General features: G+C 33.1%; 1 protein-coding gene across 2 annotated transcripts in view; it reads right to left on the bottom strand.

Moving 5' to 3' along the window:
* Nucleotides 1-250: 250 nt before the first annotated feature.
* Nucleotides 251-20,784, bottom strand: part of LOC117344919 (multiple epidermal growth factor-like domains protein 6) — a 194,262-nt gene continuing 173,728 nt past the window's right edge. Inside the window, exons 26-35 of one of the 2 annotated variants that reach the window (XM_033907803.1) lie at nt 20,351-20,482; nt 17,942-18,067; nt 17,116-17,130; nt 13,651-13,908; nt 12,688-12,945; nt 12,240-12,368; nt 11,959-12,084; nt 8,447-8,581; nt 7,000-7,039; nt 251-5,209 (exon numbers count right to left, since the gene is read on the bottom strand). In XM_033907803.1, the coding sequence (XP_033763694.1) occupies nt 7,026-7,039; nt 8,447-8,581; nt 11,959-12,084; nt 12,240-12,368; nt 12,688-12,945; nt 13,651-13,908; nt 17,116-17,130; nt 17,942-18,067; nt 20,351-20,482 (1,193 nt within the window). In that variant the 3' untranslated portion in view covers nt 251-5,209; nt 7,000-7,025. The remainder of the gene's footprint in view (nt 5,210-6,999; nt 7,040-8,446; nt 8,582-11,958; nt 12,085-12,239; nt 12,369-12,687; nt 12,946-13,650; nt 13,909-17,115; nt 17,131-17,941; nt 18,068-20,350; nt 20,483-20,784) is intronic. The other variant, XM_033907804.1, reaches the window with a different exon arrangement.

Here is a 20,784-nt window from a genome sequence, read left to right as displayed (position 1 = left end):
AATAGTATTTCCAAATGACAAACGTATATAATGAATACCTCCGAATTGATAAGAGTAATATTATACATGTAGAATATCATTTCATTTGATCCATTGTCACATTTCCGGGAAATACATTATTAAAATTAGAAGCTGTCTCTTCACTATTTCTTGAAAAGTCAAGATCATGATCAACGAATACATATGACCAGACTGTTCTAACTACCGTAACAGAATAAACGAAACAAAAAATAAAATAAAACAACTCCTGTTTAAAAAGTAAATATTCTCATTTATTCTTTTGAAGACAAATACATAATACGATTTATAAATAGCTGTGTTAGAATGATACTTGTAAAGAACAACATGTCGTGGTGACACAGATGGACATTATTATAACGTATTTAAGATGACTGGATTAGCGAGGAACGAAATATTCTCCCTCTGTACATAACACAGTAATATCATGGTGATGAAAACAATCAAAAACATATTACAGTATAAAACAAAACATAAACGATTAACATAGCACTATGGTTGACGATAGTGTACATCTTGCACTATTTCGACGCTGGAATACAATGTTGTATGTCGGTGTAAGAAATGAACCTCCCTTTCCATACAAGACAAACTGATATATAGGTAAGTAAAACAGAATTCATTTCCATGTTGACTTTGATATGAAGATATCAGAACAGTAGTTCCGTGCAATTACGTATTCCTAGGCGAGGACGAATATTTTCATTCATGATGACGTCTTAGCATGAAGCATAGATACCGAATTTTCAATTGCCTTAGTGATGTTGTTTGATCGGCCCATTTAACCTGAACAGAGCGTAGAAGGTAATTTTAAATATTAGAAATAAACATTATTTGTTTAATAGTATAATATCAAACTTGACATTTTCAATCAGATTTTGAAGAAATAAAAACAATCATCACGAATAATATTTCACAAAACTGACATTTGATATACAAATAAACAAATAATAACCATTTAATTCACAGGTTGTTCATTATCGGTAACATCATTCACCAAAGAAAACAATCTTTTCACCAATAACAATATTCAACATGGTTTCATCCAGTCATCGTATTGAATTTTTCTTCAAAGTCAAAGAGATAAAAGAAAATGCTTTAAATGTCTTTCTCTAAACTTGAACAATTTACTATATACATTAGGTAAACTTCACAAATGAAAACAACATTTCAAAATGATATGAGTAAGTTACGATCTATGAAAGACTAACATCACATTGCTCCTTCTAAATACAACACATATCGTAATGAACAACCTAATTGGCCTATCAGTTTGCGCAGCTTTGACGGAAACCGGCGACAGCCTGATCGGTCGTTTAACTCAATTTCCAGCTTTTAATGTTTGCCTCAAAATTCTAGATCTGCTCTTGTCGTTCGAGTCCAATGAAAACAGCAGCGACTCGTTGGTTTCTGACGATGTTTGCGCAGTAATATTTTTCATAGAAACTTTCGTATCGTATGGATTAAGTAAACATTCATTTTTGGAGATATATGTTTGATTTAATTTCAAATAAATGAATCAAACACTGCTACGTTGCTCAATATGTAAATCTGACTATCAACACGAATCAGCCAGATGTTTAGATTTCATAATAATCGTATCATGTAATGGAATTCTATAGTCAAAAACACTATAACATGCATCATTGTCTATAGCTAAATATTGCACATCGGGGTAGTTTTTGAAAACACCTTGCTATTACTAGATCTAGTAATATTGTTAAACATCATGTATGAACACCGCACACATATAGCTATCAAACGGTCATAACGATTCTTACAAAGTCACATTTACGGTCACCGTAAATATAGCTTTCGCAAAATCATCTATCCACACTAACATTTCTTACGTCGACCATTCGCAAGATGATAACATACATTACAAATTCAAAAGCTCAAACTTACGCCCAACAATAAAAAACAAACACCCGAAGAGTGTCAGCAGATGCGACGTTAATCAACAATAAAAACTTAAAACAGAAGAACCGTAATTATTCTTATTCGGGATGCTCATAGGAATATGCTACCTAATGTAGAAGCATATACATATTACTTTTTGTACCATTTAAGTTCCATTGTCTGAGCAAGGAATCGTGATTATCTGACCTTCTTAATACTTGAACGTCTGCATGACTATTGAATATTTGCACATGCGATTTAGAAAGATAAATGTAATGAAAAGTGTTGAATGAATACATTTACATTTTTAGACATTTACCACGATGATTTTTTTCTTCCGTTTGCTATTGAAGGAAGCATTTATACCCAAGTTTCATATTTCGCTTTTATTTCCTCGTCATGATGGATCTGCTCAGAACACGGATTGCGTCTGAGGCCTATAATACAGGGATCTGCAACATCTACGACTCATGTAGTGTATATAAATAGACTGTTTGACAGAAGCAATGACAAAACAACACGTAATTAGCATAAATAAAATGAACATTAAACAGAAATGCAGACGACACGAAAACTAGTGAATGAAAATCATACAAACATCAAATATTATTTGAAATGGATATCTTCCGGAGGTATCTGGTTGATAGAGTATTCCAGATCTTTTAGTCACTAAGCTACAGTGATTACAGTGTTTTGTTTTCATTGTGTCTGACTGGATATCACATTTTGTATCATTTATCTATCATACCTGACAGTGTGTCATCAGATTAACAGTGGTCAAGGGACGATATATCACCAAGACGTTATCAAAAGATGTGTATCTGAGGATTAGCGTTGTTCCTACCAACTACAATTTATCCATCAAAGGTCTTTGGTAAAGGCTGAAATAAACACCCCTGAAGTTACCTACAGCTAACATATCAAGCGATAAATAACGAGGAGTACGGTACGTGTCCGATAGAGAAATGAATTTCAGTGTTTGATTATCTTAGACACGTGTATCTGAAGTAAGACATTACTAGCATCTGCAACATTTGTACATTTATCGTATTTAAAGTGGAATCCTATCTACTCTCCTGGTGAATATATGACCAACGATAGGTATTCTGCAACTGCCGAATTCTAAAAAACATTGAAATCTGATAACACTTCCAAATGAAGAGTTACAGCTTAATTTTGAGATCCTAAACATAGTCTTTTACCTGAAAAACGGAAGCTTGCATTGCAAAACAATCAACAGACGGTCCAGCTTGAGAAGACAATTACAATGACATACCAATGAAAACCTCTTAATATCAATCGAAATGACAGTTGATGCCGCTCACGGACAATAAGAATTAAGCGATATGTTACAAGACTACTGTGACATATTCAGTGAAAGTTTACATGTCTGCCATAAGTCAGCAACGAAGACGCATATAAACACTAGCTCACACTTACAAATGTTTCAATACACGTATTCATGTACATCAAAACAAAAAATACTGTATCTTGATAGTTACGATAAGAAACGTAAAATAATAATAATAATAAAAAAAACAATGAAATTGTGAAATACATACTGGCACAGATTATAGGAATATTTACAGCAAAGAAAGCTCAATAGAACCTACTGAATCCTATAGAGAAATTAAGGACACCGTCAAATACAAAAAAAAAGTAAACAGAAAAAGTCAGCAGTATGTTGCTCAACAGGACATTGTAGATACCATTGAACATCTAGGACAGCAGGGGGAAAGTAGCAAACCACTAGAGATTATCTAAAACCGACGTCCACCAGGATATGGATAACAGAACAGGCATTGGTAGCGGGTGGGTAGAGCTGATTCTAATGAGCTTCCTTACAACTGTTGAAAACCGGTAAAATCCACTTCTTATAGAAATGGGCGTCACATATTGTAACTTCTGACTTTTTGCTTTATTACATATATATATATATATTACACAAATATTATGCACAACACAAGTATACAGTATATCTATATGGTGAATGTTGACATGGCGGAAATATGATACATGTACGAGGTCATCACATACTGGATCAGAGTTTATGAATATTGTTCAGGATCCGACATCTTGCAGATCAGCCTGCCATAACAGCCACATAATGACCCTTGTCTACCTTGGCCGGTTTTGGGACACCCGTCTATTGCTACGACTTGCAAAGGTTTAAAAGAACCCGGCATCTATTTCCAGTTAGCTTGCGAGGAACACTTAAGCAATTCATCTCTCCTTGGAACCTGTTTTCTTGACAAACCCAGGATAACTTGGCAAATCAGACATCTGTCCATGGAAGCCGTTTCTATAGCAACAATAACATCCTTCAGGAGCAAATAAACATTGAACCTGCTTCCATGACAACCATTTTTTCTCTTTTTAATGTTCACCTCCATATATGTACATTCGCGCTGGCATTAACTCTCTGAGCAGGTTTAGTCTTGTCCAAGTAAGTCATGTTTCATATATACTTTTGTATGCAGAAGCTAATCTACACGCGGTTGTGTTAATATCTGTGACGATATCCCACCAATCTTCTAAAAAGCACTATGTATATGTACGTCATTCAAATGCCTCTACATAGAGATTGATTTCCGTTTGGACCATACTTGGAAACCTTCACTGCATATTAATGTACATGGAATACAAATTCACGACATACATTTACGATGACTCAAATTATTCCATAATGGGACTCTGTGCTTTGTATGCTTGAGATTCAAACATTTTCATTGGTTGACATCCTGTGGTTGTTAAGCTATGGTATACATTGGTCAAATCACCGCGGTGTCTTCAGTCTATTGACTCTGTTTAGCTAATTGGGTCCTCAATCTAAATTGCCACAAACTATGTTGTTAAGCAGTCCAACAACTCCAGTCAAAGACTATGCACACTTTGTCATTGAACCTCCTCAAAACATATCATGGAATCTCCTGTGAAACTCTAAGCATGTATAGCAAAGATACAAAATAAAAATGATTTTGTATGCAAGCTATCTTGTGCATTAACAAGTCAACATGACCTTTTTTTTTTTACAGTATTTGAGTTTTAAATGCTTCATATACATTTGTATCACAATTTCAACTCCATTAGCATAATTTAACAGTGGCTAGTCCGCAGCGAATGGATAAAAATCATCCACAATTTGTTTTCCACCAATGGATTCCTGATCCATTTTTATTGCAGTATGGTCCAAAGTGAATAATATCATTTTTTTATTTATTCCAGTCGCTATTATGAATTTCCCATGGTATGTCGCCTCTCCAGGGTTTGTTATACGTTTCCTGTGTTATAGCTGTAAAATAAGAATTTTGTATTAATAAATATGCAGAATGAAATAATAATTCTAATTACTTTTATACAATCAATTCTTATTATTTAATTCCGTTATTAGGTTTAATGTTTATTTCCATATCACCATTTGATAACTGTATTTCAATTAATGTTTTTGACTTTGCTGGATTAAACAATTGGTTAAACATTTAAGCTTGTTTGATAAATAAAAAACAATCATATATTCATCAAAACAATCAAATCAAAATTAGTATTATTTCTATAATTTTAGCTGAATTTTGATGCATGATACCTTTGGAAAGATCTGATACGATATTATTGTATATTAGGTTCATTTGTACATCAATTGCTCTAAAACAATCTAACAATAATATATATCATCTATATATGAACAAATTCGAAATCAAAGCAACAACAAATTTTTCAAAGCAGAAAAAAGTCATTATATTATCAAGCAGTTACATAAAAAAGCGTATCAAGCAAGTTTGATATATAATGATATATATTTGCTCGAAAAACTAAATACTTGGGTTTATGCTTTTAATTGATCGGTTTTCAATAGCCAATAGTGTTAATGGCTTCAATCCCAAAGTTATATTTCAAAGGTGTATGTTACATTGGCAAGGGCTGCTATTACGAATACTTCATTGTCAAATATATGGTATTTAGTACGTTACATTGGTCTCACTGACAAAATAAATGTTATTGTGCAAAATGTACAAAGAGCTTCATTTTAAAAACTTAACGATATTTACAATTAAACATAAACGGGAAATTATCAGAAGGAATACACCATATTACGTAAATCACTATTTCATAGCTTAAATGTATCCCTAAATAGTTACTGAATATGAATGTATTTTTAGCTTTTCATAAAACTGCCAGGTAACATATCATTAACAAAGTATATGATGTGAGTTAAATCTGTCAAAATTCCATCACTTGGCCTTATAACACTATGATATTCCTCAAAACCAGCCCATGTAGTATTAACTTTCTGTAAAATTACAAACAAATCGTATTTCTTAGTCTTGTATTATCTCCAACCTGTAATTTTGCGTCAAGAGATTATGTGTTGGTACTCTTTTTCTTCGTCCTATAATATTTCCCCTCTCTTACGTTGCGCCAAGTGATAACACGGCGGTACCCTATTTCTTTGTCATGTAATATCTCCACCCTCTTACTTTTAGTCAAGAGATAACTTGTCGCTACCCTACTTTTTTGTCCTATAATATCCCTAAACTGACGTTGAGTCAAGTGGCTATGTGTTGGTACCCTATTTCTATGTCCTATAATATCTCCACTCTCTTACTTTGAGTCAAGAGATAACTTGTCGCTACCCTACTTTTTTTGTCCTATAATATCCCTAAACTGACGTTGAGTCAAGTGGCTATGTGTCAGTACCCTATTTATTTGTCCTAAAATATTCCCATTCTCTAACTTTGAATGAAGAGGTTACGTCACAGAGCTTGTAAGTATTCAATATTAGTACAATGTAATTGGAAAAAAAATTCTCATTTATTAGGAACTGAAGCTGTTATATAATTTAAGAAGGGCTAAAACCATATTTTTTTTATTAATTTAAAATGATCATGAAAAAGCAATTTAATTTATGTTAAAATAAAGCATTTTATAATTAACGCAGAAAAAAAAATTATATATAGATTTAGAAAGGCTATAACCATAATAATTTACATTACATTTCAAATTATGAAAAAGCAAATCAATTTTACGTTAACATGAAGCATTTTATAATTAATGCAGAAAAAAATTAAATGTGCAAACAATAACCTTATTGTATCTAGAATAGACATGCATCATTCCAAACCATCTGAAACAAAATAGGGGTCGTATCATATAACATCTGGAGGACTATTTATCCACGTCTACAAATATACTGGAGTAATCTCCCTTCTGTAAATGTTCTCCAATCTGGTATTTGGGTGAAATCGAAGGAACATCAAAGACTCTCAATAAAGCAGTGCTATGGAAATTGTTTACAATTAGGATTCTAAATTATTACATCATATTGTAAATAAACGTTTTTAATTATGATATTTTAACAAGTTTTTCGTGGTTTATTTCATCAAAATATCTAGTTCCAATTTTTTCTTCTTGCTTAAATCGTATTTTGAATTACAATTATTAATAACAATAAATAAATAATGACCAATATTTAGATGTAATAATGCAATAAACAAAACAAGCTCAAAGATTTTCTTTCCTAAAATTCTTTTTGAAACTATTTGTAGAATAATTAATTAAAAGAAAGCAAAATATATTGACGAAATTTCATTAAAAACTGATTTCCTGGAATAAGCTTTATTTTTCCCGATATAAGCCAGTACAGAAGACATCCCAAAAACGATTATCAAAAGGGCAAGGGAGTAACGATTTCACAAAGATAATTATGCATCAATTCAATAATCTCATGTTTTAACGACATGCAATGAAAATCCCAATTCTAGCCAAGTATGTGGGGAAAGCTAGTGCCTGTAACTTAGCATTCCAACAATTCATAAACTAAGACTGCATCAAAATGTTCATTCACAAAAACAATTACAGCTGTTACTTATTTAACAGAAAACGATAAGCTTTTGAGATAAAACATGCTTGTGTGTAGCTATATACAGGTACTTACATATCAACTGTTACTAATCTTTAATTCAAAATTGTAAATAAATAAACAAATATAGACAGTAGAAACAAACATTGGTAATGTTTAAATAATTGTTTTAACGAATTTCATAATTTCGAAGGCTGTCAATGTTTGAGGAGATAGGTCAGAAGCTTACACCCCCAGACACAATTAGAATACTGGGCATACTAAAGGGCTTTAACTCTTCCAAAAATTGTCACATAAGATTCCTCTCAGGAGAGCACAACTACCTGTCATCATCGTAGTCAATAAAGTGTTTTTGCTATTTCTGGTAAAAAATCACGGAAATTTGAAAGAATGTAAGTTAACTACAAAGGATTGCCAAACCATAAAATTGCTGTCAAAATTTGATAGGTGGATAAACATTTCTTTTTTAATAAAATACCTACATACGTATACACTACATACATATTTAGTACACGTATGTAGTGCGAGTTCACTTTCATCGAGAAATTTGTGGTACAATGACTTAAAGTTTTATTTGATGAGGTAAGAATTATAAAGAAGAAAGTAGGATTTTTTTTCTAGCTATGATCAACCGGAAAACCTTTATAGTGTACATTCTGTCTTCATACTTACGGAGGCTATGCTGACACTGGGAGCCGAGGAATCCCTGGGCACATTTACACGCCCCCGACATATAGTCACAAGTACTACCATTATCACAGTCGCAGAAATATCCACAGTTGGGACCATACTTTCCTTTCTTACATACTGCAACACAGAGTTAGAGAGTCGTTAAATCAACAAAAAAAAAACATTTTTTAAAGAAATATTTACCACGATTTCATTTGTTATGTAATACCAGTATATACTGGTTAGTAAAACATTTATAAACCTCAAGAGAACACCTATCTCTATCAACAAGATGTAACTAGAAGAAGAAATATTCAGAGACGTTAACATCTGCATCAAAATACGACCTGTAGGAAACAGACCATCTGTATTAAAAGACGACATGTACGAAAGACATCTGTATTAAAAGACGGCCTGTACGAAAGACATCTGTATTAAAAGACGACATGTACGAAAGACATCTGTATTAAAAGACGACATGTACGAAAGACATCTGTATTAAAAGACGACATGTACGAAAGACGTCTGTATTAAAAGACGACATGTACGAAAGACACCTGTATTAAAAGACGACCTGTACGAAACAGACATATGTATTAAAACACGACCTGTACGAAACAGACATCTGTATTAAAAGATGACCTGTACGAAACATACATATGCATTAAAAGACGACCTGCACGAAACAGACCAACTGTATTAAAAGACGGCCTGTACGAAACAGACATCTGTATAAAAAGACGATCTGTACGAAACAGACATATGTATTAAAAGACGACATGTACGAAACAGACATCTGTATTAAAATACGACCTGTACGAAACAAACCAACTGTATTAAAAGACGACCTGTACGAAACAGACTTCTGTATTAAAAGACCAGCTGTTTTAGAGACCATCTGTGAAAAGAGATTACATAAAAAACTCAGTGGAATGTTTTTAGTATAAAGAAAACCTGTATTAAGATACACTTCAGCTTACGTGGAATTTGCGTTTTCCACGCCTCCGCGGTGGCTGCCCACGCAATGTCCACTACAAGACATGCGTGGGCAAAGTGTCCACGTGATACCGCGATTCGTGATGGATCGGCAGATACCGTGGGTGTCCACGCAACAGCGCGGCCGGTCGAGGAACGCTAGATATTTGTGGCCTGCCGGATGCCGTGTATGTCCACGTAACAGCGCAATCCATTGAGCAATGCTAGATAGCGTGACTCTCTCATTTGTTTGGGGTATGCTTACTTTACCGTGCCTTCTAATCACGGTCGAACACAGGATGTCCTTCCGATATATAAGAATTTCTTCCCTTTCTTTTTACTGGCGGTAGAATTATTCCTGCTTAGACCTAGGGGTCTCTGTTAGAACATATTTTCAAAGTTCGCACCAATCGCAGCACGCCTTTATATAGTTCATGTGTATGTAAATACAATGCAATTCATCCGGTCTGTTAAAAAAATTAAAATAGATGTTTCATTTGTTGTACGTGTCCTTTTCGAAATGTTATTGCACGTTTAGCAGTCCAAGTTAACATCGGAAAAAATCACAATGAAGTAAATCTACGATGCTTTCCTTGATAAGTATACCCACATCACAAAAAAAATATATTTCAAATGTTATATAACCATATTGGGTTTACCAAAAAGTTGTAATATTTCAAATGCAGGAACATACATGTCAGTTTAGATTCCCTTGTCGTTGGTGTAGAAGAAAATTTAGGATGATCATGTGACTTGGTGTTATATACTTTAAGTTAATGAGGACATTCTACTAGCAGAACGTAACATAATAATTTTAAATGTAAATAATCTAACAATCTCAGAGTAACTCGTAAATATCTTTCATGCAATTTGCGTGTACAGCATTGTATTAATGTGTTATGTTACGGAAGTTAAAAAACAAAATAAACGATGTGTTTAAATAATAGTTGCCATGTATGAAATAAATATCAGTATCATACCAGTTGATACTGTGTTATATAATAAATTCTTTCAATGCGTCGTCGTTACGAGCCCATGTCAGTGCAAAACACCTTCTTTTTAAAAAAAAAATATTTCATTTAGTTTGAACTATATTAAAGATATTCTTTCCGTATATTACTTATGATCAATAATGATCATATTTTGGTTACGTACATTATGTATGTTGATTTAATTTGGTATGTTCAGTGTCTTGTCAATCATTCTCTCCAACCAATGAAACTCACGAATGCCGACAGATACCCCGTTTGATTGACAGACAGCTAAAATATAATCATCCGCGTGTGACGAGCTGCCGAGAAAATCAGCGGTTACGGCTGCCATGTTTATGCAAAACGCCGTATAAAAGTGTTGCATTCAATGAGTAATTTATGACTTAAAATATGATTTAATGCAAATCATTGAAATCACACTGATGATAGAAACAGAAACCATAATTGGACCTGAATGTAATCACTCAATATACCTGATAAATATAAGACATTAAATGGTTATGATAGATCGGTATATTTAGGGCATGTATATATATATTATACAAGTAAATTATATTTCGGAAATGGCCGTAGTAATGTTGTAATTACTTGTGCCGAATCCATTGTAATGTTTAATTCATTTATGTGTTTTTCCGTTTAGATACCATATTCACAATACTACATGTATAACAGATGCCTAGATAGGCAAATATTTACAGCCCTGTTGTATGTACACTTGTCACAACATTCAATATTCCGCATATTTTTAATGTGGTTGGGGTGTGATAACATGATAACACCGATGTTAAAAAAATAACGGAGTAAGGATTCAAGATGGCCACAAAACGAAGGCTTCTGCTTTTCCGAAGTTAGGATATTTTGATGAGATTTGGTAAAGCTGATTTCATGTCGCAGTGGTATTTTCTATTTTCCCAATTCAACGTCGTGTAATGAATGCAATACTTCTAAAATAAATGCACATTTTTTAAATACATTAATACGTCAATGAGGAATGCTAGAAGGATGAATATTAACGGTGCTTAATATCTTGCGATTGTTTTTTAATGTTTATAATATGGCCATGTTACCTTGTAGCACTACCTCAAATACTCGTATAGATCAGAAATGAACAGCAAACAACTTGTGCCCACTGTATAACGCGGATCGACAAGGACCACAGGGTTTTAAATGAAATGCAAGTCCACCACGTATCGTGGATCATCGTGGAACACGGTGTCTCGAGTTGAACTATGCCCACCACTAATCGCGGATCGTCACATACCGTGATGCCGAGTGGATACCGTATCAGTCAGCTGATGTCGACGATATATGACGGAACGTCACAGAATGCCATATCCGGTGGGCGAGTGGGGTCCACGCTGTCCACGTCCGTCACGGACACGTGGAAAACGCCAAGTCCACGTAAGCTGTAGTGTACCTCCCTGTGTTCAACCATAACTTGTATTTATTTCAAAGTCTTAGTGGTCTCCGTATACAGTAAAAGTTTGACTTTCTGTTACTTCCCATTTATATATATAAGTGTGTGTGGGTGGGTGGGTGTGTACCTACCATTTGTACAATTGGGGAGGGACATGCCTGCCGGACAATGACAGGCTCCTGTCTTGTGGTCACATGACCCTCGTCCACAGTCACAGGTCTGCAGACAATGAAGGCCATATCTTCCTCTTGGACAAACTGTTATGAAACAAAATACAAATTTTCTGAACTATTATCAATTTTAACGTAATTATGGAAAAGGCTTACTATGTGCTCAGAATATGAATTGATATGAAATGTTGTAATCAGTATATATGAAAGCCATCATAAAAAACTCCTAAAATTTAACTTACCTGCTTCACACCTGTCCCCGAAAAAGCCGAGGCGACACCTACACTGTCCCGTCTGGGCATTACAGGTGGCGCCGTTCACACAGTCACAGTGCTCTCGACAGTAAGGGCCATGTGTCCCCTCAGGACATGCTTTTTAAACAAACAAAAATAAAATGCATATACCTAGATTTTTTTTGTCTCTTTTTTTTTAAATAATCATTCCTTATAACTTTGCAGATATTCACAAGGGGAATTAAAGCCAAGGAAAAAATTGCTGTAACTGTGAGAGACAAATTTGCCCCTGATGAAGGTATTAATTTTGTCTTATATCAATAAAAATCTGATTTCAAATTTAACAATGTAGATCAAACTTTTGCCAAATCAAATGAATTTAAGACATGAGTTTTTAGTCATAAAGATTTGTCAGAAAGAAATAAGACTTCTGTTTTTAATGTAAAAAAAAAATTACTTAGTTCACAGCTCTGTCCATAGAAGCCCTCTGTACAGGAACAGCACCCTGTCACAGGATCACAAGGGGCTCGGTTTTGACAGTTACAGGAATGTACACAGTCGGGACCAAATCGGCCCACGGGACAAGTCTTATTACAGCTAGGACCCGTGTATCCGAGGTGACAGTGACAAGTACCGGTGATGTGGTCACATGACCCATGGTCGCTACAGTTACACTTTAAAGCACAGTTGTAACCATAGTAACCTTCTTCACATTCTGCAAAAAAATTATCGTAAAGCAATTAAGATAGTCATCAACATAAAATCCCATTGGGCTCAGATCTAGACTTGTACATTTGGAAGCATTCAGGTAAAAAAACAAGCATTCATGTGATATAACCAAGACTTCAACAGGTTTCAACAAATATTTTTTTTTAAAAAGTTCTTTTTTTTGCAAATTTTACCCTTTTACGTATCATGAAAAAAAGTTAGACAAAAGGTTACATTGTGTATATAAAGAATGGTCAAAGCTTGTCTCGATATAATTACCAACACATTTAACGAAGTAATTAAGTCTTACTCCAAATTCAATTTTGGAATGTTTCCTGTAGTCTTTGAACCTATCCAAGGAGATGAAATACCAAATTTATAATTTTCATTGCAAAGCAAAGATTTTTGAAAGCCAAAAATGAATAAAATAAATCTGAAGTATCTGAATTAAATTGATGGGGGTAGCATGTGAGTTGTGTTTTCCATACTCTCACCACAGTAACTCTCTTAAGACAAAAATAATAGACTAACCCCTCTCTAATCCAAAATTCTCTACATTTTGACCAGAAAACTAGGATACCAGCGAAAAACTCCGTAAAATTCACAGTAAAACTCTGTTACTAGACATAAAAATTTCCACCCAAACTGGCCAAGTTTGTCTGGTTTGAGGGTAGTTCTCTAACTAAACAACACCTTAAATTTGAAAACTCACCGTTCTCACACAGGAAACCAGTATATCCGGGATGACATTTGCATTTCCCATGGATACGGCCACACTTGCCACCGTTTAGGCAGTGGCAGATCTCGGAACAGTTTGTTCCATAGCGACCCTCTGGACATTTTCGGGCACAAGTTGGACCAAAGTATCCATCCCGACAAAAACACGCCCCTGTGATCACATGACACGTTGCTCCATTTTCACACTGACAGTCTCGGTCACAACTCGGTCCAAATTTCCCCTCCATACATCCTAGAAAAACAATTCATATCAATTTACCAGTATTCTGTAAGTTTATATAAATTTTAATTAAAAAAAATCCTGTTTAGAATTTTAATTAAAAAAAATCCTGTTTAGAATTTTAAAGAAAACAACTTTGTCTTCCTTTTTGAGTAAAAAATGTACAAAAAGCATTATGTAATTGAGTTCAAAAATTACAGAATGTAATGAATTATTCAGATACATGTATACAAAGTGCACAGTATCCCAGACTAAATGTCAAGGGAAGAGTGCAGTGATATTTCAAGTCATCTAGTCAAGTTGTTTAAGGTGGTTTCAAGACAAGTTCAAAGCCATATTTCAAGTCATCTAGTCAAGCTGTTTAAGGTTGTTTCAAGACAAGTTTAAAGTCATATTTCAAGTCACCTAGTCAAGTCATTTACATGTGGTTTTCAAGTCAAGTTCAAAGTCATATTTCAAGTCAAGTAGTCAAGTCATTGATGGAGTCACATTTCAAGTCAAGTAGTCATGTACTTAAGCCATGTACAAAGTCATATTTCAAGTCACCAAGTGAAGTCATTTACAAATTGTTTTCAAGTCAAGTAGTCAAGTCATGTACAGGTGGTATTTGAAGTACTATAATCAAATGCAGTCATATATTCAGTCAAAATGTCATAAATCAAGCTGCATCAAGTTGAGTAGTCTTATTCTAGGTTAAGTACTTGTACAAGTAGTGATCAACATTTCTATTTGTGTAAGTAGTTGTGATATTTCTAGCTAGGTCAAGTTGAGGAGCGATATTCTAAGTTGATTACAAGTAGTATGTTTCAATTTGAGGAGAAATATTTCAAGTTCAGAGGAGTAATATTTCAAGTTGAGGTGTAATATTTCAAGTTGAGGTGTAATATTTCAAGTTGAGGTGTAATATTTTAAGTTGAGGAGTAATATTTTAAGTTGAGGTGTGATATTTCAAGTTGAGGAGTAATATTTCAAGTTGAGGTGTAATATTTCAAGTTGAGTAATATTTCAAGTTGAGGTGTAATATTTCAAGTTGAGGAGTAATATTTCAAGTTGAGGTGTAATATTTCAAGTTGAGGTGAAATATTTTAAGTTGAGGTGTAATATTTTAAGTTGAGGAGTAATATTTCAAGTTGAGGTGTAATATTTCAAGTTGAGGAGTGATATTTCAAGTTGAGAAGTAATATTTTAAGTTGAGGAGTAATATTTCAAGTTGAGGTGTAATATTTCAAGTTGAGGAGTAATATTTTAAGTTGAGGTGTAATATTTTAAGTTGAGGTGTAATATTTCAAGTTGAGGAGTGATATTTCAAGTTGAGGTGTAATATTTCAAGTTGAGGTGTAATATTTAAAGTTGAAAAGTGATACTTCAAGTTGAGGAGTAATATTTAAAGTTGAGGAGAAATATTTTAAAATGAGATAAGATGTGATATTTCAAGTATAGGAGTAATATTTTAAGTTGAAATAAGTTGTGATATTTCAGTCACATGCAGAGTGATAGTTAAAAGGTCAAAGTGATATTTTTGAGTTGAGTACTGGCTCTTAGCATTATGAAAGCAAGTGGTATATCATATGATAACGTCATGCAACATAAATAGTTCTCAATGTCATCAATGCTTGGAAACCTGCTTCAAACAACAAAAAGTATAATACGAATCAACTGCTTGAGTGACCAAATAAAAGATTGCTGGACATATATTTATTGTCACAATGATATCTAAAACTTAAATAATTCAATTAATATATAGTTTACCGGCCATATCAGTATTTAGACAACTACTTTTCACCATGAATATTACATTTTCTGAAATAGATTCACTATAAACAGTTGACCATGACAACATTATCCGAACAGTGCAATTAAGTTTCAAATAAATTCTTTGTGCATAAGTGCATAGTCACTACCTACACATCTACTACAGTACATACATTTAGCAGTAGTGAAAAATAAAAAATACATTTTGAAAACATTTTTTACTGACTTGTTTACAAACATGTACCAGTTGTAAAGTGATCACTGCATTTCCTAGATATCATAGGAATGTTTCTTATCATTGTAAAGAGATAGGAAAAAATCTTTTAAACGTCATTAAACAAATTCTTTTAATGAAAATACTGAAAATCATCATTGTGTGACCATTGTGCTTTAAACAGTATTCGCTAGACCAATAAAAACAAAAAATAAAATCACATTTTTTAAAATCCGAGTTCATATATTATAGATTAGTATTAATATTATATTAAATTATAAAAATTCATGAACAATATTTTAATGTATTTTATTTATATGAGTCATTTTAATTATTAGTTCAGATATTGTTACTTAAATGTCAGTGAAATAGACAACAAAAAACAACATATGATATAAATCATTTTTTGACAGAAATTAACAAATTTAAAATTGGAATGAAACCAAGCTCAATATTATAAAATTGTTTATTTTTTAATACAGATGAATATCCAAGTATTTTTTAATGCATTTATATCAAAGAAATTAGACTGATTAAAAGCTAGAATCAAATTTTAGAAATTAGAACAATTAATAAAAGCCACTGTTACAAGTTATTGATAAAAAAAATGATTTAAAGTAACAGAAATAACTGAAAATGTAAAATAGGTGTAATTTAATAGAAAGTTTAAGAGATATTTCAAAAGTTAAAAGTTCACAATTTGAACCATAACAACATTAAAGCAGACAACATCCAGATACCATGCAACATACAGTGAAGTATAGCCTGATGTCACAAGAGGCTGATACTAGGAACACGCACCAAGTAAAAATTGTGTTGATATAGGAAAGATGTTTAATATGCTATTTTAATTAACTTTTTCAAACAAATTGAAAAAATAAATAAGCAACTGGGAATTAATGAAATTTTGAAAATGAAAAAATTATTGATTAAAGGTACTTGTATTAATTCATCTCCAAAATAAATAAATAAATAAATAATTAGATAAATAAATAAATAAAACAACTGTTAATTGTTTGAATATTTTCCAACAGTATAAAAGAATGCTTCAATCAATTTAATTTAAACCAAAAATTTATAAATAATCTTCAATTCATTAATGTTTTTGACAGATTTATCTTACAAGGAAATTCTCATTTGTTACAAAATATTCTAAAAATAAATGTTCCTAGAACACACATTGTGACAACAGTAAAAATCTATTTTTAGATTACAGCACAGAGAACATGTAATTAATGGTAAGGTATTGGTACCTGTGATCCATGAAGCTATTCAAAGACAAAGGATAAACAGATATGGTTTGAGTATCATTGTCTCCATAAAAAGGAAACAATTAAAAATATTTTTTTTTTTTTTTTTTTTAAAGGTTCAAATAATTAAATTGCTCAAAAAAGGAGAAGAAAACACAATGAGCTGCCCTCATGCAGAAGAGGATCCTTTCAACAAACCGAACACTCATATCCTAGAGATTAAGATGTATAAGGTAGTCTATATTTGTATTAATTAATGCGTCATTCAATTTACCTCTCAACTACAATATAGATTCCAGACAATGTATTGGCTTATGATATTTCCAAATTATTTTCCCGTAACATTACTCCTAGACCGCAAATGAATATTTATCAAATAGGAACGGTGTAAGATGCCAACTTATGTATTTTGAAGCTTTTAGAAAACGGATCTCAAAAAGTTGGGATACCATTGGACGCAGTCGCCAAGGGAACAATTTTAGCTTATCACAGTTACTCATAAACGATGCGTTAATTAATAAATGTTGTAAAAGACAGCCTTTATATAGAAGCTTGTACTCAAGAGTCAAAATATGTAATTTAACACAAATCTTTAGAATTTTATATAAGACACTCTTGAATTTTTTCAAGTTCTGAATTCCATTGATACTGGGGGAAAAAAACATAAATAATTTCATCCTTGTAGCTACAATATTGTAAAATTGCAAAACACTAATTTGAACTCTGTATATATAAAGGTGGACGTATTACTGTACACAGGCTTAATTATATTATAAGTTAAATATAGTAACAAGAGGCAGAGAATGCAGGCCATGTATATATACTTTACCTGTTTCTGGTTTTACGTCCTGGAGTAAGTCGAACGATTCAGATATTATAACGTTGTCCAATTCGCTCTCATCTCCATCACGCTGTTTTTTTCCTTTATTCTTTCTACCTTTTCTATTTTTCCTTCCTTCATTCAGAACAAAGCAAGCAAGATATATACATAAAACACACACGTTTAATTTTTTAAGCAAACTTAAATTTGATTTTTAACTGTACTACATTGCCAGCTGAAGCTTGCAGTAATAGTCAGTCTATAAATGTATAATTGTAGTTTGAATACATTTGCATAGCAAGCTTTTGGACAGTTTCACATCTTGCTGGGTATAACAATTTAAGGAAAGCTACCAGCAGACCTCTTCAGGACAAAAAAGTCAAAACATGGTCACAACAGCAACCAGCAACACAGATTGACTTCAGTTGATGTTCTTTATACATAATACAATTAAGGATTGAATAATGTTATGTTGAGGTGTATGGGGGTATAAACCTCAATAGGTCTTGAGACAAATTTTATAAACTGCGAAGACAAATAGGGACTTGTGCAAGTCTACCACAGAACTTAAAGAAATGTACATCATCACTCTCCATCTACATATGGTTAATACTTTTAGGATTTCTTTCGTGAACAAACTTAATAGCGAATTAAAACAAACATTAGTTTTAAAGGAATTTATTTCATATAAATATGATCACTTTTGAAAAGGAATTAAAAAAAATATAGTCCAAGCTCGACAAATGTATTCCTACGCCGGACTTGATATAGTTCATTCAAAAATGACTCGAGTTAACTGTGGTAGGTTCATTGAGTCTGAATTGAGTGGAAATATAAATATTTTTTATTAAACTATACTAACCATGTCTATACTTCAGATAACATTTTTGTATACCTTAAGACCTTATGGACCTTAACTGTCATCTGAGTTCTGATATAGTCATTTTTGTCACCAAGGTTATGAATCATCAATTTATTTTTAATTTTAAATAACATCACTGCTACACCAGAACTTCCCTGAAGGGAATTTGACCTGCTCCTGACTGGCCCTTTGTCTCTAGAATATTAAAATTATAGATAAAATCAAGCTACATTTTGGTCTGTCAGATATATCTGATTCCTAAATTTCATACCAGGGGGAGATAATCTGGTATCAAAATTTCGCTTTGCATGAATTCTTTACAATAACTTACATACATTGTATATAGGATGATGGCCAACCTACCTGGCTGCCTCCATTGCACATTTCAAAAGAGGTGACTAAATTTTGGGAATTTTGTTTGCTGGGTTTATCATCCTGTGAACATGTACAGTCATTGTGAGATGGCTGGTCTCCTTGTAGTAGTTGGTGACTACCACACAGAAGAACACACAGGAAGCCTGTTGCATGCCATTGAGAGCAATTAGGGTAAAGATAAAGTTTCTTGCCCAAGGACATAACCACAGCACAGACCATGCAGCCTGTTTCTTAGCTTCCTGGGAAAATGCAAACTGCCAATTGAAGGGAGAATCAAATTTTCAAAGCAGCTTTCTTCTTCCTATAATTGACACTGGCTCATTTTTGGCCATTAGTTGAGCATTGAACCTGGCCTCTAAGGAAGGCTTTGAGTTCCATCTCCTGGCTCTGAGACTAATTGCTGCTTTAAGTACCAGCTTTAAAGTTGCTGACAAGGACTAGGTAGCCCAGGTGTGATATTTCAGTGTGACAACACTATCCATAAAGACACTGTCCTTTAATGGACTTATTTTGCTGATAACTAGGATGTAACTAGGACAGAAATCAACTTCAACTGAAATGTCCAGGCAGACATACAGAGAGGTTTCAGTTGATATAATTACCTTTGAATTCATATTTTTCTTATTTTTCTTAAGATTTAAATGAAAGCTTTGGGTAGCAATGCAATGCATGTAAACACCAAGAAATCCTAAAGAAATGCTAAAATATATATTGCAGCAAAGTTTTTTTTCTCCAAGAAGCAGCAGAATTTATACTATATATATGCCACACATTTATAGAAGAAATCTAAGTTAGAAGGTATCATCTCACAAATCTGTAGTCTCCAAATAATTTTACTAAGCTTCAATCCTTTTATAACATAAGCTTAAGATCAAATACATTCCTACCTGCCTGGTTTTATTGGTCTGCACCATTTAATCAGCTTGTGATGTAACAGCTATTGATATTATAACTTCCTAAATCGCACATATCGTACATATTAACATATATATATCACAACATGTAGCTTTAATATAAAACTCCTTTGTTTTCTTCTTTTTTTTTTGTTCAGCCAGAACAGAATCCAAACTACTGATTTGAGAAAACAATGAAATTTTGAATAACAATGAATATGATTGGCCACACAGCAAAGCAATGCATATTCTTGAGCTCTGAATTTATAGACGGTAGGAGTTACCTACCCTTGTTACAGAAGCGCCCCCTATGGCCAGGTTTACATATACACTCCCCAGTGGCATGATGGCACGTCATGTGATGTCCTACACAGTCACATATTCTGGCGCATTCCTCACCGTACGTACCCTCCGGACATTCTGTAATAAGCCAAATTGTTCTAATAAACCTAGCCCTGGAGACCACCACATTGACTAGTGAGTACTGCAATGTTAAACATTGATGGGACAAAAAATGACTATTTGATTGTATTTTTACTGAAGTGCAATAAACCAGGATGGGCTTATTACCAGACATGAGTTAATTAATTTCCAGGTGATAAAATGTATAGTAATCAATTCTGTGATAAACTCTTGTACAGTATTGAATTTTTTAAAATTGGTTTGATACTTGCTGATATGACAAATCAATCAATCTTGTCACATTGGGTTATAAAAAGCTG

Source organism: Pecten maximus, chromosome 16 (genome assembly GCF_902652985.1).
Source record: "Pecten maximus chromosome 16, xPecMax1.1, whole genome shotgun sequence".
NCBI lineage: Eukaryota > Metazoa > Mollusca > Bivalvia > Pectinida > Pectinidae > Pecten > Pecten maximus.
The sequence above is the reverse complement of the archived record's forward strand: the minus strand, read 5'-3'. Positions and strand labels throughout refer to the sequence as shown.